Genomic DNA, 24,507 nt, shown 5'->3' with positions numbered 1-24,507 from the left:
TACAGTAATCATGGGATCTTTAATTTTTATACAGGCTGGGCAAACCAAATTTGCAGTAATAGTGTGGAGGACGAGTTCATGGAATGCATCCAAGATAGTTTTCTAGATCAGTATGTCGAGGAATCAACTAGGGAACAGGCTATTTTAGATCTAGTATTGTGCAATGAGACAGGGTTAATTAATAACCTTGGAGTAAAGGAACCTCTGGGGAAGAGTGATCATAATATGTTAGAATTTTATATTGAGTTTGAGTGTGATTTTGAAACTTGGGTCTTAAATCTGAACAAAGCAAACTAAGCAGGTATGAAGGGCAAGTTGAGAAAGGTAGATTGGGAAACTAGATTAAAAGATATAATGGTAGGTAAGCAATGGCAAACATTTAAAGAATTCACAACAAATATACATTCCCTTAAGGAATAAAAACCCCACAGGAAAAATGGTCCAACTGTGGCTTACAAGAAAAGTTAAAGATAGTATTAGATTAAAGGAAGAGGCTTATAATGTAGAAAGACAGAAAGACATGCATTTATATAGCACCTTTCACAACCACAGGTCACCCCAAAGTACTTTACAAACAATGAAGTACTTTTGAAGTGTAGTCACTGTTGTAATGTAAGAAACGCGGCAGCCAATTTGCACACAGCAAGGTCCCACAGCAATGTGATAATAACTAAATAATCTGTTTAATGATGGTTTGAGGGATAAATATTAGCCAGGACACCGGGGATAACTCGCCTACTCTTCTTCAAAATAATGCCTTGTTATCTTTTACTCATCCAAAAGACAGCACCTCTGACAGTGCAGCATTCCCTCAGTACTGCACTGGAGTGTCAGCCTAGATTTTTGTGCTCAATTTTTTGTTGTTAAAAATAGTAAGCCTGAGGACTGGGAGGATTTTAGAATTTAGCAAAGATGACCAAGAAATTGATAGAGAAAATAGAATATGAGAGTAAACTAGCAAGAGACATAAAAACAGATTGTTAAAGGTTCTATAGGTATGTAAAAAGGAAGAGATTAGCAAAAGTAACCATGGGTCCCTTAGAGGCAGAGACAGGAGAAATTATAATGGAGAATAATGAAATGGCAGAGACATTAAACAAATACTTTGTATCTGTCTTCATGGAAGACGACACAAAAATCATTCTGGAAACAGTGGGGAACCAAGAGTCTAGTCAGAATGAAGAACTTAAAGAAATTAGTATTAGTAAACAAATAGTACTGGAGAAATTAATTGTCTAAAAGCCGACAAATCCCCTGGATCTGTTGGCCTACATCATAGTGTATTACAAGAGGTGGCTACAGAAATAGTGGATATAGAGGTCAGAGTGGGAGTGGTCCGGAGAATTAAAATGACAGGCAACCAGAAATTCGGGGTCACGCTTTGTAGACTGAACAGAAGTTTTCTACAAAACGGCCCCCCAATCTGCATTTGGTCTCTCCAGTGTAGAGAAGACCGCATCGTGAGCAGTGAATACAGTATTCTAAATTGAAAAAATACAAGTATTTCACCTGAAAGGAGTGTTTGGGGCACTGGACAGTGAGAAGGGAGGAGGTAAAAGGGCAGGTTGCATCTCCTGCGCTTGCACAGGAAGGTGCTGTGGGAAGGAGGGGGTGTTGGGGGTGATTGAGGACTGGACCAGGGTGTCGCAGAGGGAACGGTCCCTTTGCAGTGCTGAAAGGGGAGGGTAGGAGAAGATGTGTTTGGTGGTGGGATCATGCTGGAGGTGGTAGAAATGGCAGAGGATGATCCGTTGAATGTGGAGCCTGGTGGGGTGGAAGGTGAGGACGAGGGGAACCATATCGTGGCTTTGGGAGAGAAGTGAAGATGTGAGAGCAGAAGCATGGGAAATGGAATGGACACAGTCGATGGAGAGGAATCTTCAGTTGAGGAAAAAGGAAGACATATTGGAAGCACTGGTATGGAAGGCAGCATCGTCAGAACGGATGCGACAGAGACAGAGAAATTGGGAGTCCTTAAATGAAGCGGGTGGGAGAAAGTGTAATCAAAATAGGTGTGGGAGTCAGTGAGCTTATAGTAGATATTGGTCAATAGCCTATCCCTAGAAATTGAGACAGAGAAGTTGAGGAAGGGAAGGGAAGAGTCGGAGATGGACCATGTGAAGGTAAGGGAAGGGTGGAAATTGGAAGCAAAGTTGATGACATTTTCCAGTTCGGGGAGAGAGCAGGAAATGGCACCAATAGAGTCATCAATGGACCAGAAAGAGAGGGTGAGGGAGGGGACCCGAGTAGGACTGGAACAAAAAGTGTTCCACCTATCCCACAAAATGGCAGGCATAGCTAGGATCCATACGGGTTCCCATAGCAACACCTTTTATTTGGAACAAGTGAGTGCAGTCAAAGGAGACGTTGTTCACTGTGAGAACAAACACAGCTAGGCGGAGGAGGGTGGTGGTGGATGGGGTCTGGTTGGGCCTCCGTTGAAGGAAGAAGTGGAGCCCTCAGGCATCCTGGAGGTGTAGAGGGATTGGACGTCCATGGTGAATAGGAGAAAGTTAGGGCCAGGAAACTGGACACTGTTAAAGTGGCGGAAGGTATCAGATGAGTTGCAGATGTAGGAAGAGACTGGAGAAGGGGAAAAGAAATAGAGTCGAGATTGGGAATAATCAGTCCCATGGGGCAAGAACAGGCTGAAACGATGGGTCTACCAGGATAGTCCTGTTTGTGGATGTTGAGATGGAGATAGAAGCAGGCTATGCGGGGTTGGGGGACTATGATGTTAGAGGCTGTAGAGGGAAGATCGCTAGAGGAGATGAGGTCAGTTCCAATGAAGCTCAACGTAAGCTCAGGGAACAGCACCTCATCTTTCTATTAGGCACTTTACAGACTTCCGGACTTGACATTAAGTTCAACAATTTCAGATCCTAACTTCTGTTCGCATTCTTTCGGATGGCAGTTGTTGCTGATGATTTTGATATTCCCAGTCGCACCTCCTCCAGACCCATCTTTTGTTTCTTTACTTGTCCCATTACCATCGCCTTTCGCTTTGCACCATCATCCCTTTTGTCATTTAATCTCTCCTGCCTTCCACCCCATCACAGACCTTCCCTTTTGTACTTTCCTCCCCTTTCCCTGCTCTGTATTTGTTTATAACCTGTTACATCTCTAAACTTTTCCAGTTCTGATGAAAGGGCATTGACCTGAAATGTTAACTCTGTTTTCACTCTCCACAGATGCTGCCTGGCCTGCTGAGCATTTCCAGCATTTTCTGTTTTTATTTTAGATTTCCAGGATCCACAGTATCTTGCTTTTGAGATAGTGGATGCATTGGTTTTTGATATTTCAGAATTCCCTAGATTCTAGAACGGTCCTCATGGATTAGAAGGTAGAAAATGTAACCCCGCTATTCAAGAAAGGGGTGGGGGGGGGGGGGGAGAAAGAGAAAACGAGGAACTATAGACTAGATAGCCTGATATCAGGAGTAGGGAAAATGCTAGAATCTATCATTAGGGATGTGGTAACAGGGCACTTAGATAATCATAACATGATTGGGCAGAGTCAACACTGATTTATGAAAGGGAAATCATGTTTGACAAATCTACTAGAGTTTTTTGAGGTTGTAACTAGCAGGGTAGATAAGGGGGAACCAGTGGCTGTAGTGTATTTCGATTTTCAAAAAACAATCGATAAGGTGCCACACAAGAGGTTATTACACAACATTAGGGGTAATATATTAGCATGGATTGAGGATTGGTTAACAGACAGAAAACAGAGAGTAGGAATAAACGGGTCATTTTCCGGTTGGCAAGCTGTAAATAGTGGGGTACTGCAAGGATCAGTACTTGGGCCACAGCTATTCACAATCTATATCAATGATTTAGATGAGGGGACTGAGTACATTGCATGAGGTGAGGCGAGGCGGAGCTTAAAACCGGCAGCGACCCGAGGCCCGACTACAGCATCGGACCTGGGAGTGAGCAGTGAGGTGAGGCGAGGCAGAGCTTAAAACCGGCAGCGACCCGAGGCCCGACGACAGCATCGGACCTGGGAGTGAGCAGTGAGGTGAGGCGAGGCGGAGCTTAAAACCGGCAGCGACCCGAGGCCTGACTACAGCATCGGACCTGGGAGTGAGCAGTGAGGTGAGGCGAGGCGGAGCTTAAAACCAGCAGCGACCCGAGGCCCGACTACAGCATCGGACCTGGGAGTGAGCAGTGAGGTGAGGCGAGGCGTACCAATTCAACAGCAGAGGAGAGAGGTAAAAAATAATCCAAGAGTGACGTCACCAGGAAGCAGGTAAGTAATTGGTTGGATTGGTTGGTGAGTATTTCTTTCTTTCTTTTCATTACAAGCTTAAATTCTGCGGTTTTTTTCTAGGGTCTCTGTGCTGCAGTGGAGACAGTTGGTAAACCATTTAACTGGTGTAATTAGAGGGATTGATTTAATTTAAATCCAATTAATTAAAGGGGATACTAGCATCTATAATCGGGCAGAGGGTGTCCATAACTAACAATAAAAAATTTAATTAATTACATAGAATGGAGCAGATGATGTGTTACTGTTGCGAGATGTGGGAGCCGGTAGACCCCATTGAGGCTAACGGTGATTACATCTGTGACAAGTGTCTGCTGCTACAGGATCTCCAGCTCCGTGTTGGTGAGCTGGAGTCTGAGCTTCAGACACTGCAACACATCAGGGAGGGGGAGAAGTACCTGGACTCTGTGTATCAGAAGGTGGTCACACCTATGAAGTTAATTAATTCAGATGTAGCCCATGGTCAGGGACAGGACAGTGTGACTACGAGCGAGGCAGGGACAGGGATCCAGGAGGTAGTGTTGGAGGAGCCACAGCCCTTGCTCTTGTCCAACAGGTTCGAAGTTCTTACTCCCTGTGGGGATGGGAGCAGGGGCTGCAGGGAGGATGAGCAACCTGGCCACAGCACCGTGGAGCGGGGGGCCATTCAAGAGGGGGGAGTAAATAGAAATGTTGTAGTGGTAGGGGATAGTATTATTAGGAGGATAGATAGAGTTCTCTGCAGCCGAGAGCGAGAGTCCCGTAGGCTGTGTTGCCTACCCGGTGCCAGGGTTAAGGACATCTCCTCTGGGCTGGAAAGAAACTTGCAGTGGGAGGGTGTGGATCCAGTCATCGTGGTCCATGTTGGTACAAACGACATAGATAGGACTAGGAAGCCAGTTCTGTTAAAGGAGTATGAGCAGCTAGGGGTCAAATTAAAAAACAGAACCTCAAGGGTAATAATCTCTGGATTATTACCTGAGCCACGAGCGAATTTGGCTAGGACAAATAAAATAAGAGAGTTAAATGCGTGGCTCAAAGACTGGTGTGGGAGAAATGGGCTTTGCTTCCTGGGACACTGGCACCAGTACTGGGGCGGGAGGGAGCTGTTCCGTTGGGACGGGCTTCACTTGGCCAGTGCTGGGACTAGAGTCCTGGCGGATCATATAACTAGGGCTGTAGAGAGGGCTTTAAACTAACTAGTGGGGGGGGGGGGGAAGTTCCTAGAGAACAAATAATAAAAATGACAACAGAGAAGGTCATAGACTTAGGTAGCAGTGGGGAAATTAAAAACCAGAGCATGTCAGGAAGGGGCAGAAGGTATGGAGTAAAAGGTAAAGTAAAAAAAGGGCAAAAGCAGGAACTAAGTGTCACAAAACACATTTGAAAGTTCTCTATCTGAATGCACGTAGCATTCGTAACAAAATAGACAAGAGCTACATATGGGTATGATCTTGTGGCCATTACAGAAACATGGCTGCAGGGTGACAATGCCTGGGAATTAAACATACCAGGTTATTTAACAATCAGGAAGGACAGGCAGGAAGGAAGGGGAGGCGGGGTGGCTATGTTAGTAAAGGAAGGAATCACTGTAATACAGAGAAATGATATTGGGTCAAAAGATCAGGATAATGAAACAGTTTGGGTGGAGATAAGGAATAATAAGGGGAAAAAAACACTAGTGGGCGTAGTCTATAGGCCTCCAAACAGTCGCAACTCGGTTGGACGGAGTATCAATCAGGAAATAGTTGAGGCTTGTAATAAGGGAACATCTATAATTATGGGGGATTTTAACTATCATATTAATTGGACAAATCAAATTGGGCAGGGCTGCCTTGAGGAGGAGTTCATTGAGTGTATTAGGGATGGGTTTCTTGAGCAGTATGTAACTGAACCGACCAGGGAGCAGGCAACCTTAGATCTGGTCCTGTGTAACGAGACAGGATTAATTAAAAATGTCCTAGTAAAGGATCCCCTTGGAATGAGTGACCATAACATGGTTGAATTCCATATTCAATTAGAGGGTGAGGAGGTTGTATCTCAAACAAGCGTGCTAAGCTTGAATAAAGGAGACTATGAAGGTATGAGAGCGGAATTGAGTAGAGTGGATTGGGAAAATAGATTAAAGGGTAAGACGATACATGATCAGTGGTGTACATTTAAGGAGTTATTTTACAACTTCCAAAAAAAGTATATTCTACTGAGAAAAAAAGGGTGTAAAAGAAAAGACAGCCATCCGTGGCTAAGTAAAGAAATTAAGGATAGTATTCGACTAAAAACAAGGGCATATAAGGTAGCCAAATCTAGTGGGAGGATAGAGGATTGGGAAAACTTTAAAAGACAGCAAAAAATAACAAAAAGATTGATTAAGAAAGGGAAGATAGATTATGAAAGTAAATTAGCAAAAAATATAAAAACAGATAGTAAGAGTTTTTATAGTTATATAAAAAGAAAAAGGGTGGCTGAAGTAAATGTTGGTCCCTTAGAGGATGAGACCGGGAAATTAATGGTGGGAAATATGGAGATGGCAAAAACACTGAATGAATATTTTGTATCAGTCTTTACAGTAGAGGACACCAAGACTATCCCAACACTGGACAAGCAGGGGGCTATAGGGGGGGAGGAGATAAACACGATCAAAATCACTAAGGAAGTGGTACTCGGTAAAATAATGGGGCTCAAGGCGGATAAATCGCCTGGACCTGATGGCTTACATCCTAGGGTCTTGAGGGAAGTGGCGGTAGGTATTGTGGATGCATTGGTAATAATCTTCCAAAACTCCCTGGACTCAGCAAAGGTCCCGGCAGACTGGAAAACTGCTAATGTAACACCCTTATTTAAAAAGGGCAGTAGACAGAAGGCTGGAAACTATAGACCGGTTAGCCTAACATCTGTGGTAGGTAAAATATTGGAGTCCATTATTAAGGAGACAGTAACAGGACATTTGGATAATAATAATTTAATAAGACAAAGTCAGCATGGTTTTATGAAGGGGAAGTCATGTTTGACAAATTTGCTGGAGTTCTTTGAGGAAGTAACATATAGGGTGGATAAAGGTGAACCAGTGGACATAGTGTATTTAGACTTCCAAAAGGCATTTGACAAGGTGCCACACAAAAGATTATTGCTTAAGATAAAAAATCACGGGATTGGGGGTAATATTCTGGCATGGATAGAGGATTGGCTATCTAACAGAAGGCAGAGAGTTGGGATAAATGGTTCTTTCTCAGACTGGCAATCAGTAACCAGTGGTGTTCCGCAGGGGTCAGTGCTGGGGCCCCAACTCTTTACAATCTATATTAACGATTTGGAGGAGGGGACCGAGTGTAACATATCAAAGTTTGCAGATGATACTAAGATGGGAGGGAAAGTAGTGAGTGAGGAGGACATAAAAAACCTGCAAGGGGACATAGACAGGCTAAGTAAGTGGGCAGAGATTTGGCAGATGGAATACAATACTGGAAAGTGTGAGGTTATGCACTTTGGCAGGAAAAATCGTAGAGCAAGTTATTATCTTAATGGCAAGAAACTGGAAAGTACTGAAGTACAAAGGGATCTGGGGGTCCTGGTGCACGAAACTCAAAAGGTTAGTATGCAGGTGCAGCAAGTGATTAAGAAGGCCAATGGAATGTTGGCTTTCATTGCTAGGGGGATAGAATATAAAAATAGGGAGGTATTGCTTCAGTTGTACAAGGTATTGGTGAGACCGCACCTGGAATACTGCATACAGTTTTGGTGTCCATACTTAAGAAAAGACATACTTGCTCTCGAGTCAGTACAAAGAAGGTTCACTCGGTTAATCCTGGGGATGAGGGGATGGACATATGAGGAGAGGTCGAGTAGATTGGGACTCTACTCATTGGAGTTCAGAAGAATGAGAGGCGATCTTATTGAAACATATAAGATTGTGAAGGGGTTGGATCGGGTGGATGCAGGGAGGATGTTCCAGATGATGGGTGAAACTAGAACTAGGGGGCATAGTCTTAGAATAAGGGGCTGCTCTTTCAAAACTGAGATGAGGAGGAACTACTTCACTCAGAGGGTGGTAGGTCCATGGAATATGCTGCCCCAAAAAGCTGTCGAAGCTACATCATTACATAAATTTAAAACAGAAATAGACAGTTTCCTAGAAGAAAAGGGAATTAAGGGTTACAGGGAGTGGGCAGGAATTTGGACATGAGTCTAGGTTCGGATCGGTCATGGCCCTGTGGGTAGCGGAGCGGGCCCAGGGGCCGTGTAGCCTGATCCTGCTCCTGTTTCGTGTGTCTAATTCTGTTAGATTCAGGAGATAGTCCTGTCATAGTGGATTGGCGGTTAGGATCAGATCAGCCATGATCTTATTGAATGGCGGAGCAGGCTCGAGGGGCCAATTGGCCTACTCCTGCTCCTATTTCTTATGTTCTTATGTTCTTATGATACAAAGCTAGGTGGGAAAGTAGTTGTGAGGAGGATGCAAAGAGGCTGCAAAGGGATATAGACAGGTTAAGTGAGTGGGCAAGAACATGGCCGATGTAATATAATGTGGAGAAATGTGAAGTTATCCACTTTGGTAGGAAAAATAGAAAAGCAGAATATTTTTTTTTTTTTTTAAATGGTGAAATTGGGAAATGTTGGTATTCAGAAGGACTTGGGTGTCTTTGTACATGTAACATGTACAGCTAACATGTAGATACAGCAAGCAGTTAGGAAAGCAAATGGTATGTTAGCCTTTATTACAAAGGATTGGCATATAAGATAAAGAAGTCTTACTACAATTATATAGGGCCTTGGTGAGACAACAGCTGGAGTACTGTTTTGGTCTCCTTACCCAAGGAAGGATATACTTGCCTTAGAGGGAGTGCAACAAAGGTTCACTAGACTGATTCCTGGGTGGGGGGATTTTCCTGAGGTGAGATTGAGTAGACTAGGCCTATATTCCCTAGGATTTCGAAGAATAAAAGGTGATCTTATTGAAATGTATAAAATTCTTAAGGGGCTTGACAGGGTAGAGGAGGCTGCTTCCCCTGGCTGGGGATTCTAGAACTAGAGCCTTAGAATAAGGGGTCAACCAATTAGGACTGAGATGAGGAGAAATTTCTTCACTCAAAGGGTTGTGAATCTTTGGAATTCTCTACCCGAGGGCTGTGGATGACTAGTTGTTGAGTATATTCAAGACAGAGATTGATAGATTTTTGGATACTAAGGGAGCCAAGGGATATGGTGCTAGTGCAGGAAGGTTGAGTTGAGGTATGATCTTATTGAATGACGGAGCAGGCTTGAAGGGCTGAATGGCCTACTCCTGCTCTTATTTCTTATGTTCTTTGATTAGTGTGCAGGCTCCAAAACAAATTGAATTATTCGTGTACTTTTTGGGAGCTGACATTTCTCTTCATTATGGCAGTTAGAACCATAGAGATTTACAGCACAGAAGGAGGCCAATTGGCCAATTGTGTCTCTGCTAATTCTTTGCTCCAGCAACCCAAAACTAGCCCCACTGCTGTGCCTTCTTTCCACATTTGTGTCTCAATATTATTAAATGGGTACCTTGAAGATTCCATTTTTTGATGAACTAATCTATGATTTATAAATTAAACTTTATCCTGTATCAAAATCCATGTGAGTTATACATTTAGGTTTTAATTAGGAACTTGAGTCATGCTGTAAAATGAAGATGCTAAGATGTTAACATACCAAGCTAGATCTTACAGCTGACATTATAAAGAGAGTTGATTCTGCTAAAGTTCCTGTAATTTCTTTTTTAACCTAGCAGTTAGTGACTTTGCCCACCCCTCTATCACTGGTGGTTGGTAGCTATTAGCAGGGGCTTGGTGAAGAGCCAGACTGGTGCCTGGATAGATTGGGTAGGTGGTGATGTGGGTTATTAACCCAATTTTCCCATTGACTGTGTAGATAAGCGATACATTTATCCTCACCATATTTGAATGTGCAACTTGTCATTGCCATGGCTGTAACCTACAGGGCTATGGACCAAGAGCTGGAAAGTGGGATTAGGCTGGATAGCACTTTTTTGGCTGGCACAGACACAATGGGCTGAATGGCCTCCTTCTATGCTGTAAATTTCTATGATTCTATGAATTGCTTCCTTCCTCAACATCACCTTACCCATATTCCATCCATCCATAAACAAATAAATATAAATTTTTTTTAAATGGAATCCCTACTAAAGGAGACAATAGGAGAACACCCAGAAACCAAAAACATAATGAATAGTCAACATGGATTTCAAAAGGGAAAGTCTTGCTTGACCAACCTCATTGAATTTTTTGAAGAGGTAACAGAGAGAGTAGACTAGGGTAATGCAGTAGATGTAATTTATCTAGATTTTCAAAAGGCCTTCATTAAGGTACCACATAATAGACTAATGAATAAGGTCAGAGAATGCAGAGTCAGCAGACAAGTAGCAGAATGGATAGTTAGCTGGCTTCAAGACAGAAAGCAGAGAATAGGGGTAAAGGGTAGCTATACAGAGTGGCAGAAGGTAGGAAGTGGTGTTCCACAAGGATCAGTGCTAGGACCACTGTTGTTCACAATTTATATTAATGATTTTGACTTTGGAATCAAAAACACAATTTCTAAATTTGCAGATGGCACAAAATTGGGGGAGGGGGGGGAATAGTCAATACTGAGGAGGACTCCAATAAATTAGAAGACAATATTAATAAACTTGCAGAATGGGCATAAAATTGGCAAATGAACTTCAATACAGATAAATGTGAGGTGTTACATTTTGCTAAGAAAAATAGTGAGGTCACATATTACTTGGAAAATATGAATCTAAATGGCATAGAAGAGCAAAGGAATCTGGGAGTACAAATACACAAATCACTAGAAATAGTGACACAGGTTAACAAGGCCATAAAAAAAGCAAACCAAGCACTAGGGTTTATTTCTTGTGGGATAGAATTGAAAAGCAGTGAAGTTATGCTAAATTTGAATCGAACCTTGGTTAGAGAGTACTTTGTACAATTCTAGTCGCTACATTACAAAAAGGATATAGAGGCACTGGAGAGGGTGCAAAAAAGATTTACAAGGATGATACCAGAAATACGAGGGTATGCCTATCAGTGAAGGATGTACAGGCTGGGTCTCTTTTCTCTTGAATAGAGAAGGCTGAGGGATGACCTAACTGAGGTCTTTAAAATTATGAAACGTTATGATATAGTAGATAGAGAGAGAGTGTTTCCACTTGTGGGGAAGAGCAAAACTAAAGGCCGTCAATATAAGATAGTCACCAAGAAATCAAATAGGGAATTCAGAAGAAACCTCTTTACCCAAAGAGTGTTGAGACTGTGGAACTCGTTACCACAGGGAGTGGTTGAAGGGAATAGTATAGATTCATTTAAGGGGAGGCTGGATAATCATATGCAGGAGAAGGGAATGGAGGGTTATGCTGATAGAGTTAGATGAGGAAAGACGGAAGCAGGCTCGAGTGGAGCATAAATGCTGGCATGGACTGGCTGGGCCGAATGGCCTGTTTCTGTAATAAAAACAGCCAACACTTGCTGTTCAGGCAGATTAAAAATGGCTCCCAAAGACAAAAAGGTCAGTGTGTGAATATTTACATATTCAAATCAGATAAATACCAAGACATGATGCTTAAAAGAACAGACAGCAGTAGAGTTTTAAAACAATATCAGCAGTGGGAATCCCACAACTCCTGCTGAATGGAAAATCCAGCCCTGTACATTTCTGTATCTCCAACTTATAGTCAAATATATCCTAGCACTAAAACCAACACTGAAATATATACTAAAGCTACCCTGTACACCGTGCAGTGATTCTTTACATGGTTGGGTTCTGTTAATCGACACTTACTTGATGTTCTTCTGGTTGTGAGGGTGGCACCTCTGATGAAATCTCCACATCTTCGTGCTCACTCTCACTCCAACAGTCTGCAGCAAGAAGGAATTCACCGTTGACGGAGGATTAGGTTTGTAAAAAATCAACAAACACACAATGAGACACACTGGACACTTCAGTGAATTTTGTACTCATATCAATAAAAGCGCATACCTTCAGTTTTTGCTTGAGAGGCTGGTAGAACATACTGAATGGCAGCTAAACCCATTTTATTAATCCACCTGAAAGATTAATGAGAATTGTAGTCTGATATTGCACATCTTCAATTCTACAAACTGTTACCGATGACACTGAATCCACCAATTTACCTCCCAAATGTAAGTTCACTGTTAATGAATTGAGTATATCATTCCTATCTAAGCCTTTAAGGATGATGGTAAAAAAATGTTAGCAATACTGTTTTCAGATCTCAACTACAAAAACATCTTTTTATATGCATGATCAAAGTATATTTTGGGGTTGGCTCCTTGGGTACATGGACTACCTGGTGTGGTAATGACCCATACACACCAAGGAAGCCCCATATTCCATCCTAGTCTGGGTTAACCTTTTCCAGCCTGTTTGGCAGAAAGGGTTCTACATTTTGCCTCGGGGATGGGAAAAGGTTGGTTGGGAGTCCAAGTCCTGGTCGCTATCTTGTGATCCTGACAGAAAATTAATCCATGTAAAGACAAGATTGGTTTTGACAGTTATGTTCCCAGTGTTGACAATCACTGTTGAGGCTGGGATAAAACTAATGACTACTTAATGTGAGGTATCAGAGGGCTGTTGGCATTCATGGAACTATACCCCCAAGATGAGGTACCAGCCTTAGGAGAGGAGGAATGAAAGTTCACACTCACACTTAAGTCTTTTTAAAATGAGTTTCTTCTACACTGAAGTATTTAATCTTTGGTAATTTAATTCAGATCAGCTATTACCTTTAATAATCCCCCATTTTCCCCATACCCAAGTTAAGTAGGACCCACAGTGAAAACTCACATGTCACCAGGCCTCATTGTTCCTAGTGGGAACAGGTGAGAGAGGGGGAAAAAACTGAGTAAAGTCAGTCTGCAGGCTGCTGGAATGGTGAAGAGGCTGGCAGATACAGCACAGGGCATTAAGGATTGGGTAGCTAAGATGATGTTAGGTAGAGTTGGTGTGTGTAAGGCAAAGAAGCCAGATCATGGTCACCTTGTTCGCATGGACCAATTAGTAACACTGGAGTAAAAAACAGAAAATGCTGGAAATACTCAGCAAGGTAACATCTGTGGAGAGAGAAACTGAAATAACGTTTCAGGTCAAGATGAGGTGCTGTTCCTCGAGCTTCATTGGAACAGTGTCGGAGGTCAAGGACAGCAAGGTCAGAGTGGGAGTGGGACGGAAAATTAATGTGACATGCGACCGGAAGCTCAGGGTCACTCTTGTGGACTGAACGGAGGTGTTCAGCAAAGTGATTTCCCAGTCTGCGTTTGGTCTCCCCGGTGTAGAGACAACCACATTGTGAGCAGCGAGTACAATATACTAAATTGATTGTACAACAAATAAATCGCTGATTTACCTGGAAGGAATGTTTGGGGCCCTGGACATTGGGAAGGGAGGTGGTGAAAGGGCAGGTGTTTAATCTCCTGCACTTGCACAGAAAGGTGCTGTGGGAAGGTGAGTGGTTGTCGTGGGTGATGGATGAGTAGACAAGATTGTCACGGAGGAAACTGTCTCTTCGGAATACTAAAAGGGAAGGGGAGAAGATGTGTTTGGTGGTGGCATCGTGCTGGAGGTGGCAGAAATGGCGGAGGATGATCCGTTGAACGTGGAGGCTGGTGGGGTGGAAGGTGAGGACAAGGGGAACCCTATTATAGTTCTGGGAGGGAGGGGAAGGGGTGAGGGCAGAAGTGCAGGAAATGGGACGGACACAGTCGAGGGCCCCGTCAACCACAGTGGAGAGGAATCCTCGTTTGAGGAAAAAGGGAGATATATTGGAAGCATTGGTGTGGAAGGTAGCATTGTTAGTACAGATGCAACAGGGACAGGGAAACTGGAAGAATGGAAGAGAGTCTTTATATGAAGTGGATGGGAGGAAGTGTAATCAAGGTAGTTGTGGGAGTCGGTGGGCTTAAACTAGATCTTGGTAAACAGCCTATTCCCAGAAATGGACATAGAGAAGTCGAGAAAGGGGTGGACCATGTGAAGGCGAGGGAGGGATGGAAATTGGAAGCAAAGTTGATTAACTTTTCCAGTTCAGGGCGTGAGCAGGAAGTCATCAATGTACAGGAAAAAGGGGTGAGAGATCGGACCAGAGTAGGACTGGAACAAAGAAGTTCCACAACTCCTACCAAAAGGCAGGAATGGCTCGGACCCATACGGATTCTCAGTGACACACTACAGACTACCTACATTTTTATGGTATTACAAGATTAGAGACTCAGATACAAATCTCAATATAGACAGACTGTCCTGGTTCTTTATCTTATTTAATTTGTTCAGAACTTCAAAGAAATATTATTTGTTCCTTTGGATTTCTATTAGTACATTGTGTAGTGTATATACTTCAGCTGTCAGACAGTAGTGTAATTTGAAAAGATAAATCTATTGCAACCACCTCCTTAACTACAAGTAACAAATATTTCGAAATAAATGCTCTAAATCTGGCTTTAATCCGACTGAATCTCTAATCTTGCCTGAAGCTAAGACTTTGGCACAATGCACTACTAAGCAAGTAACTATCATATGGCCACCCACCAAAGCTATGTTTATGGCCATGTTGTTTCCTCTCCAATCACTGTGAAGCCTCTGACTATTTTCCTATTAACATAAGGGTTCACCAGGGTTCTGTCCTCTCTTGCACTCTGTTCCTTCTTATAACCATAGAAATTTATAGCACAGTAGGAGGCCACTCAGTCCACTTTGTCAATGCTGGCTCTTTGCTAGAACAATTCCAAACTAGTCCTGTTGCCTTGCTTTGTCCCCATAGTTCTGCATCTTCCTCTGCTTCAAATGTTTATGCACTCTTCCCTTAAAAGATGCAACTGCTCCATGTCAAAGCATTACATGCTCTAATAACTCACTGCATAAAGACATTTCTGCTAAACTCTCGCCTCACTCTTTGTGACTTTTTAAATTGATATCCCCTTATCACTGACTTCAACTAGTGGAAATAGTCTTTCACTTTTCATCCTAGCAAAACACTTCATAATTTAAAAACCTACATTAAATTTCCTCCTGCTCCAGTGGGAATAGTTCCAGTATCTCAAGAGTAGTCTCAGTAACTCAAGTTTTCATGATAATGACCTTCTACATTCATCATCCAATTCTATTTATACATTTGCTGTTGATTCCATTTTATATTCAACATATCACACATCCTCCAGCACATGTGAAAATTGGCATAGGCACAAACATATTAGGAAAGTCAACATGTGGCTAAAGGAGTGGTGTGGGAAGGAGGGGTTCCATTTCATGGGACACTGGCACCAGCACTGGGACAAGAAGGAGCTGTACTTTCACAGAGACTTTCACAGAATCTACAGTGCAGATAGAGGCCATTTCGGCCCATCGAGCCTGCACCGACACATATCCCACCCTATCCCCGTAACCCCACGTATTTAATCCCCTAACATTAAGGGTCAATTTATAATAGCCAAATCAACCTAACCTGCACATCTTTGGACTGTGGGAGGAAACCGGAGCACCCGGAGGAAACCCACGCAAACACGGGGAGAATGTGCAAACTCCACACAGACAGTCGCCCGAGGCCAAATTTGAACCCGGGTCCCTGGCGCTGTGAGGCAACAGTGCTAACCACTATGCCACCGTACTGTTGGGACCAAGGTCCTAGCGGAAAGGATAACTGTAAATAAGACTTTAAACTAATAACATGGGTTGAGGGAACTGCTAGAAATTACAAAAACCTAACAATAAAAGAATCAGGAAAAGAGAGTAAAGGACAAATTAAAGGAAGGAATAAGGATAATATGAATGACCAGAGATCAGATAAAGTCAGAGCATAAAGATAAAATTACTCCTGAAAACAAAGAGAGGAATAATAAATAAAAACAATTTAAACTATTGATACAGCAATGTTTGTAGTATTCAAAACAAAATGGATGAACTGAAGACAATAATTTGTAGAGGGGATCCGGATATAGTAGGGATGACTGAAACATGGCTACATAGAGAACAGGATTGCAGGATATAACACATTTAGGAATAAAAGGAAAGGAAGGAGGGGAGGTGGAGTCTCTGTACTAGTTAAAGATAACAATGGCAGTAGGAAAAAAAAGGATGTAACTAGCAGTGTGGAAATCAAGTTTCATTGCCGTCGCCTACTCTAACTCATTCTTTCACAAAAGTAAAATACTGCGGATGCTGGAAATCTGAAAGAACAACAGAAAATGCTGGAAATACTCAGCAGGTCAGGCAGCATCTGTAGAGAGAGAAACAGAGTTAACATTTCAGGTCGATGACCCTTTGTCAGAACTGAAAAATGTTAGAGATGGAACAGATTTTTAAACAAGTGTAGGGGCAGGGAAAGGGAGGAGGGGAGGAAAGAACAAAAGGGAAGGTCTGTGATAGGATGGAAGGCAGGAGAGATTAAAAGACAAAAGGGATGATGGTGCAAGGCAAAAGGAGATGGTAATGGGATAAGTTAAGAAACAAAAGATGACTCCAGATGAGGTGTAAATGGCAATGGCAGAATCATCAACAGCTGCCATGTGAGAGAAAAAACCCCAATAATAAATGAAAAATGTGGGCCGGTTATAGTCTGAAATTGTTGAACTTGGATGTGGAGTTCAGAAGGCTGTAAAGTGCCTAATCAAAAGATGAGGTGCTGTTCCTCGAGCTTACATTGAGCTTCATTGGAACAGTGTAAGAGGCCAAGGATGGAGATATCAGAGTGGGAGGGGAGCGGAGAATTAAAATGGCAGGCAACTGGAAGCTCGGGGTCATGCTTACGGATTGAACGGAGGTGTTCCGCAAAGCGGTCACACAATCTGTGTTTGGACTCCCCAATGTAGAGGAGACCGCATCGAGAGCAGCGAATACAATATACTAAATTGCAAGAAGTAAAAGTAAATCGCTGTTTCACCTGGAAGGAGTGTTTGGGGCCCTGGGCAATGGGAAGGGAGGAGGTAAAAGGGCAAGTGTAGCATTGCCTGCGCTTGCACGGGAAGGTGCCGTGGGAAGGGGAAGGGGTGTTGGGGGTGATAGAGGAGTGGACCAGGGTGTTGCGGAGGGAGTGGTCCCCTCGGAATGCTGAAAGGGGAGGAGAGGGGAAGATGTGTTTGTTGGTGGGATCACGCTGGAGCTGGCGGAAAATGATCCGTTGAATGTGGAGATTGGTGGGGTGAAAGGTGAGGACAAGGGGAACCCTATCATGGTTCTGGGAAGGAGGGGAAGGGGTGAGAGCAGAGGTGCTGGAAATAGAACGGACAGAGTCAAGGGCCATGTCAACCATGGTAGAGGGGAATCCTCGGTTGAGGAAAAGGAAGACATATTGGAAGCACTAGTATGGAAGGTAGCACTGTCAGAGCAGATGCGGCGGAGATGGAGAAACTGGAAGAATGCAATAGAGTCCTTACAGGAAGTGGGGTGGGAGGAAGTGTAGTCCAGGTAGCTGTGGGAGTCAGTGGGCTCATAGTGAATGTTTGTCAATAGCCTATCTCCAGAAATGGAGACAGAGAAGTCGAGGAAGGGAAGGGAAGAGTCGGAGATGGACCATGTGAAGGTGAGGGAAGGGTGAAAATTGGAAGCAAAGTGAATGAAATTTTCTAGTTCAGGGCGAGAGCAAGAAATGGCACCGATAAAGTCATCAATGTATTGATGGAGATGAGATGGACAGAGATGAGGAGGAATTTCTTCACCCAGAGAGTGGTGAACCTGTGGAATTCTCTACCACAGAAGGCAGTAGAGGCCAATTCATTAAATATATTCAAGAAGGAGTTAGATATATTTCTTAAGGCTAAAGGGATCAAGGGATCTGCAGAGAAGGCAGGGACAGGGTACTGAATTTGGATGATCAGCCATGATCTCATTGAATGGCGGAGCAATCTCGAGGGGCCGAATGGCCTACTCCTGCTCCTATCTTCTATGTTTCTATTGGAAAAAGAGATGAGGGAGGGGACCTGAGTCGGATTGGAACAAAGAATGTTCCACATAGCCCACGAAAAGGCAGGCATAGCTAGGACCCATGCGGGCTCCCACAGCAACACCTCTAATTTGGAGGAAGTGAGTGGAGTCAAAGAAGAAGTTGTTCAATGTGAGAACAAGTTCACCCAGGCGGAGGAGGGTGGTTGATTGGGTCTCTGTTCAAGGAAGAAGCGGAGCACCCTCAGGCCGTCCTGGTGGGAGATGGAGGTGTAGAGGGATTGGATGTCCATAGTGAAAAGGAGATTGTTAAATCCGTGAATCTTGATGTATGGTGTCCTTCAATAAATAGACAGAGACTGCAGAGAACAATCAACAGGTGTTTACTGGATGAGGGTTACTCTAAAACTAACAGTACAGATCCCTACTCAGGGTTTATATACAGGTGTGGTCACTGCCGGTACTACAGTATACAGGAGCTGTAAAAAGTAGTTCTCCCCTTAAAGGTACATACACTACAATTCCTCCCCTTTTAGATTAACAGTACCATAACATTCATTTAACAATTAACACTTTCAACATGCAACATTAACTGAAAATAGTCCATTTATAAATTCAGTCTTTGGGGCGGCTTCCTGATCCTTTCTGGATAGCGCCTTTCCTGAGTGTCTTGCTCTTGGTGCGGAGGCAATTCTGGCCCCGTCGTCGGTTGGTTCATCAGCTCCCGATGCTACTGTTTCTGGGGTAGATCCTACCTGTATGTCGGGTTCATTACCAGGTACGCGAGACATGGGGTTGACTCGTTCCTGTGACTCTGGGAGCTGGTCGACATGGCGTCTCACAATGTTCTCCCCAACATCCACTGTGTACATTAGTGGCCCCTGCCATGTGCATATCGTTCCTGGTTGCCATTTCTCTGTTCGGTAGTCGCGGGCCAAAACTGGTTGCCCTACATTGAAGCTCCTTGTCGGCTTCTCATTGATGTGCTGGAATTGCTTATTCTCAACATCTCTTCGAACATTTGGTCTGAGCAAATCCAGACGAGATCTCAACCTTCGGTTAAAGAACATCATGGCCGGGGTCTGGTTGGTGACTGTATGGGTCGCATTTCTGTAGGCCAACAGGAAAATGTCCACCTTATGCTGCAGTGGAATGTCGTCATCGCACATGGCCCTTACTGCCTTTTTAAAGGTTTGTACGAACCTCTCAGCCAATCCATTTGTGACTGGATGATACGGGGCGGATGTGTAATGCCTTACCCCATTCCTTTACATAAATTTCCGAAAATGTTCGGACACAAACTGTGGTCCGTTATCAGAGCAAATCTGCTCTGGCAAGCAGTTCCTGGTAAATATGGTCCGTAGGACTGCAATCGTTTTCTCCGTGGTGGTGGTGGAGGACATTTTGATCACCTCAGGCCATTTCGAGTGCGCATCCACGGCTATTAAAAACATTAAGTCCATGAATGGACCAGCAAAATCAATATGCACCCGTTGCCATGGAGAGGAGGGCCACTGCCATGGGTGTAGAGGGGCATGTGGTGGTGCATTTTGGACCTTCTGGCATCCTGAGCAGCTCTTGGTCAGGTCCTCGATTTGCTGATCGATCCCCGGCCACCACACAAGCCCTAGCAAGGCTTTTCATTTTCACCCCTCCCAGATGGCCTTCATGAAGCTCATTGAGCACTCTCCCTTAACTTGGGTGGAATTACCACTCGGGATCCACACATCAAGGTCCCCTGGCATACTGACAGCTGTTCTCTTCTGGATGAGCATGCTGGCAACAGTGAGTCGCCATGTGTTGGCCATCCCTTCACCGTCAAGTCATATACCCGAGACAGTGTCGGGTCATTTCGGGTCTCCTTCTCTATATCCGCGTTAGTTACTGGCAAGCGTTCAATTATAGTCGAATAAAATATTTCGACAGGGTCCACTGCTGGTGCTTCCTCCGCAGTAGGCAGTGGCAGGCGTGATAGCCCATCAGCGTTTCCATGCTGTTTCGTGCCCTTATACTCGATTTCATATTGGTTCGCCCCTAGAAAAAGGGACCATCTTTGTAGCCGTTGCACAGTCATCACCGGAACGCCCTTCTTTGGATTAAAGATGGAGACAAGTGGTTGGTGGTCAGTCAGCAAGGTGAACCTCTGCCCGTGCAGATAGTGGTTGAACTTTTTCACTCCCCACACTAGGCTGAGGGCCTCCCTGTCAATCTGGTCGTAGTTACGCTCGGCTGAGGCTAGTGACCGAGGCGCAAAGGCTACTGGCCTCTCCGAGCCGTCTGGGAATTTGTGCGACAGCACCGCTCCAATGCCATAGGGTGATGCATCACACGCCAACCGAATTGGTAGTGCTGGGTTAAAATGAGCCAACACCTCTTTTGATGTGATCAATTCTTTGCACTTCTGGAAAGCTCGTTTACATTCGTCATTCCACTTCCACGGTACCCCTGTTTGCAGTAGGGTGTTCAGTGGGTGTAGTACTGTAGACAAATTTGGCAAGAACTTATGGTAGTAGTTCACCAGCCCGAGGAACGACCTCAGTTGTGACACATTTTCCGGTGCTGGAGCCTTGACTACTGCCTCAATCTTTTCAGGGGACTTATGTAACCCCTCTTCATCAATAACGTGGCCACAATACGAGATCTGCTTCTGGAAAAACTCGCATTTGTGGCGATTAGCTCGGAGCCCATATTCCTTCAATCTAGTGCGCACCTGCTCCAGGTTGGCGAGGTGATCACTGTCATTTTCGCCCGTGACCAGGATGTCGTCCAAATAACACTGGGTCCCTGGAATCCCTTGCAGGACTTGATCCATTGCCCTTTGCCAAATAGCCGGAGCTGATGCTACCCTGAACACCAGCCGGTTGTATTGGTAGAGACCTTTATGAGTGTTGATCATGAGGTACTGTTGAGGCTTCTTCTACCTCCATTTGCAGGTACGCCTGTGCCAGATGAATCTTAGTGAAGCGTTTTCCTCCAGATAGCGAGGCGAAAATATCTTCAATCCGCGGAAGCGGATATTGTACAGTGTGAAGGACTGGGTTCACTGTCACCTTAAAGTCCCCACAGATGCGAACCTTCTTTGGTTCCCCAGGCGTATTACTCAACGACCTCGTCATTACAGGAACGATGGGTGTAGCCCACTCGCTCCAGTCCACTTTGGACAGTACTCCAGAACGTTCCAAACCTTCCAGCTCTGCTTCGACAGCTGGGCGGATCGCATAAGGCACCGGTCTGGCCTTAAAAAATTTTGGGCTTGCATTTTCCTCTATTTTGATCGTCGCTGTTATGCCTTTTAGTGTTCCGAGTCCCTCCTGGAACACTTCTTGTGTGTCAGTTAGCATTTTTGACAGTCATCCAGGTGTGACGTCATCATCCTTTTTGGCATCTACTGTCAGTGCCTGTATGGAATGCCAATCTAACTGTATCTTCCGGATCCATTCACGTCCTAGTAGTGGTGGTCCTCCATCTGGCAATACATATAGATCCATTTTTGGTGTTTCCTTGCCGTTGTATATCACATTCACCCTTATTTTTCCTTTGGGGTAGACTTTTTGCCCCGTGTATGTCTTCAAGACAATCTCTGTATCTCTCAAGGGTATATGTGAGAATAGCCGCTTGTAGTCCCTTCGGTTTATGACTGTTAGGGCTGATCCTGTGTCCAATTCCATTTTCACTTGGACTCCGTCTATCTTGAGCATGACCCAGATAGTTTGGTGATCCTCCATTTTGATTACATTATGTAGTTTCAGACAACCCAGCTCCTTGCTTCCGGAGTCTGTATCACTTTTCTGTTCGTCTGAACTACTCTCCGTCACCTCATGTACCTTCTTGTACTTCTCCTGTGGAGATTTCTTGCTGCTGGTTTTCTTTCCCGACCCGCAGACTCTTGCTATGTGTCCTACTTTTCCACACTGTCTGCACACTTGGTCCTTGAACCAACAATCCTTATGGTCGTGTGTTGTTCTGCCGCAGCGATAACACTTCACTGCTCCATATGACATTTCATTTGCGCCATATTCTTGCGGTCTCCATTGTATCTCTGCAGTGCTTCGTGTGATACTGCCATGCTGAAAGCCTTGTCCAGCGTAAGATCCTTTTCTGATAGAAGCCATTTCTGGGTTCCTTCACTTTGAAGCCCACACACAAACTTGTCCCTTAAAGTATCTGCTAGTCCCATTCCAAACTGGCAGCGTTTCGATAGCTTGCGCAGCTCCATTAAATACTCAGCATTACTTTCATCTTTATGCTGGTTCCTTTTGTGAAACTTAAATCTTTCTGCTATCAGCAGCAGTGTGGGGTTTAAGTGGTCCTGTAGGATTGCCACTATGCTTTCAAAATCCTTTTCCACTGGCTTCTCTGGGGTTACTAGATTTCGCAGTAAGCCATACGTTTTTGCACCCATGGAATTCAACAATACCAGTGCTTTCCTGGCATCTGGCACTTCATTCGCCTTGCAGTACACTTCTATGCGTTCTACATATGTCGCCCAATCTTCAACTTCATTGTCGAACGCTGTGACACTGCCACCCTTCGGCATCCCTGGGTGTGGTTAGACTGGCTAAAAATGGCATCTCCCGCACTCTCCCTTCTTCTCCGCTGGCTCAAAATGGCGTCTCCCGTGCTTTCCTTTCTTCCCGCGCTCTCCCTTCTTCTCCACTGTGGCTCAAAATGGCGTCTCCCGTGCTCTCCCTTCTTCTCCACTGCGGCTCAAAAATGGCGTCTCCCGCGCTTTCCTTTCTTCCCCCGTGGACGCTGCTCAGCCCTTGAACACCGGCCGCGCTCTGCGCGTTTTCCTGCGCGCCTCTCTCGTTGATGCCGCTCGGTCCTGAACCCCGGCTGCGCCCTGTGCGCTTTACCCTCTCTCTTACCCCGTCGACACTGCTCGGCCTTTTTCTGTGCCGTCGGTCGGCTCCAGCCACCGCTGTCCGGGAAGGGTCTGCGCTGTACCTGTTGCCAGCCCGTTGCGCTGGATCGTCGTGACTGGAGAACCAAGCCCAGCTCTCCACAGCTTCCTCTGCGATGCTCAAGTCTTCTCTGGATGGTCGACGCCTGTATTTCTGGACTCGGCCGCCTTCTTTCACTGTTCTTCAGGAGCGAATCCCTGGGAGGTGATGCAGATTTGCAGGTAGGTTTGAATCCACTTGTCGCCAATGTTAAATCCGTGAATCTTGATGTATGGTGCCCTTCAATAAATAGACAGAGACTGCAGAGAACAATCAACAGGTGTTTACTGGATGAGGGTTACTCTAAAACTAACAGTACAGATCCCTACTCAGGGTTTATATACAGGTGTGGTCACTGCCGGTACAACAGTATACAGGAGCTGTAAAAAGTAGTTCTCCCCTTAAAGGTACATACACTACAGAGATGGTTGGGGCCAGGAAACTGGAAACTGTTAAAGTGGCAGAGGGCGTCGGAAGAGCAGCGGATGTAGGTAGGAAGAGACTGGACAAGTGGAAAAAAGAGTTGAGATAGGAAGAGATAAGTTCCACGGGGCATTCTTTACTACTACCTCATAACCGTGGAACTCCATACCCCTCAGTATTTACTTCCTCCTGCAATCTTCTGGCTTTTAAAATTGCAAGCTAGCATCACCTAACCACCATTTCCTTTTATTGTTTCTTATTCTCTTCAACCTTGCTGGTACCCTTTACAATGGATCTTGATTTCTCAATTAAAAACAGACCAAACTGAAAGACATGTTTTAGTCACCACATAATAAACATACCATATCATTGCTACTAAGCCCACAAAAACAGCCTCACCAGCTGGTACTTACTTGCTCATGTCATCAGCATTCTCTGCAGCAAAGTAGAAGTTCTTGAGTTGCGGATGGCTGGCCTTTATCGCACTTGATTAAGAGAATAGAAAATAAATAATAATGGGACAAATTTGAAGTGGATAGAATTCTTCTCATCTTAATGTTATGTTGGCCCAGAAATTCGGGTCGGGGGCTTCCCGCGGGTGCAAGCCCCCGATCTGCACTTACCTTGCGCACCGGCTGTTGAGCTCTGGGCTCCCGTGGAATTCCGATCCGGGGCCTAGTCCAGCTGCCGGCGCGCAGTGCTTGCGTATCCCAGGGGCGCAGTTAGTTCGATGCGTCCCCTGGGATCACGTGGGCCATGGGCAGCCAATCGGAGCAGGGAATGCTCCATTCATAAGTCCGACAGGAAGTGCCGTCAAGACTTATAAATACTGCGGCACCAAAATAGCACTAAACCTTCAAATAAATTTTTTTTTAAATCACATTTTTTAAATAAACTTAAAATTACATGAAATAACTATTTTAAACAATAATTTAAATTTTTGAAAAAAATAATTTTATATTCTAATGGG

The 24,507-nt window shown here is 44.5% G+C and overlaps 1 protein-coding gene across 2 annotated transcripts in view; it reads right to left on the bottom strand.

The window, feature by feature from the left end:
- ipcef1 (interaction protein for cytohesin exchange factors 1) overlaps positions 1-24,507 on the bottom strand; it is a 165,132-nt gene that overhangs the window by 69,876 nt on the left and 70,749 nt on the right. For both annotated transcript variants that reach the window (XM_085981479.1, XM_085981480.1), the window contains exons 6-8: positions 23,951-24,022; positions 12,262-12,329; positions 12,064-12,140 (exon numbers count right to left, since the gene is read on the bottom strand). In XM_085981479.1, coding sequence (XP_085837605.1) covers positions 12,064-12,140; positions 12,262-12,329; positions 23,951-24,022 — 217 coding nt within the window. The remainder of the gene's footprint in view (positions 1-12,063; positions 12,141-12,261; positions 12,330-23,950; positions 24,023-24,507) is intronic.

This window comes from Somniosus microcephalus, chromosome 3, assembly GCF_052327205.1.
Source record: "Somniosus microcephalus isolate GS21.2 chromosome 3, FLI_Smic_1.0, whole genome shotgun sequence".
NCBI classification, from domain to species: Eukaryota; Metazoa; Chordata; class Chondrichthyes; order Squaliformes; family Somniosidae; genus Somniosus; species Somniosus microcephalus.
Note: the sequence above shows the minus strand (reverse complement) of the source record. Positions and strands in the feature narration are given on the sequence as shown.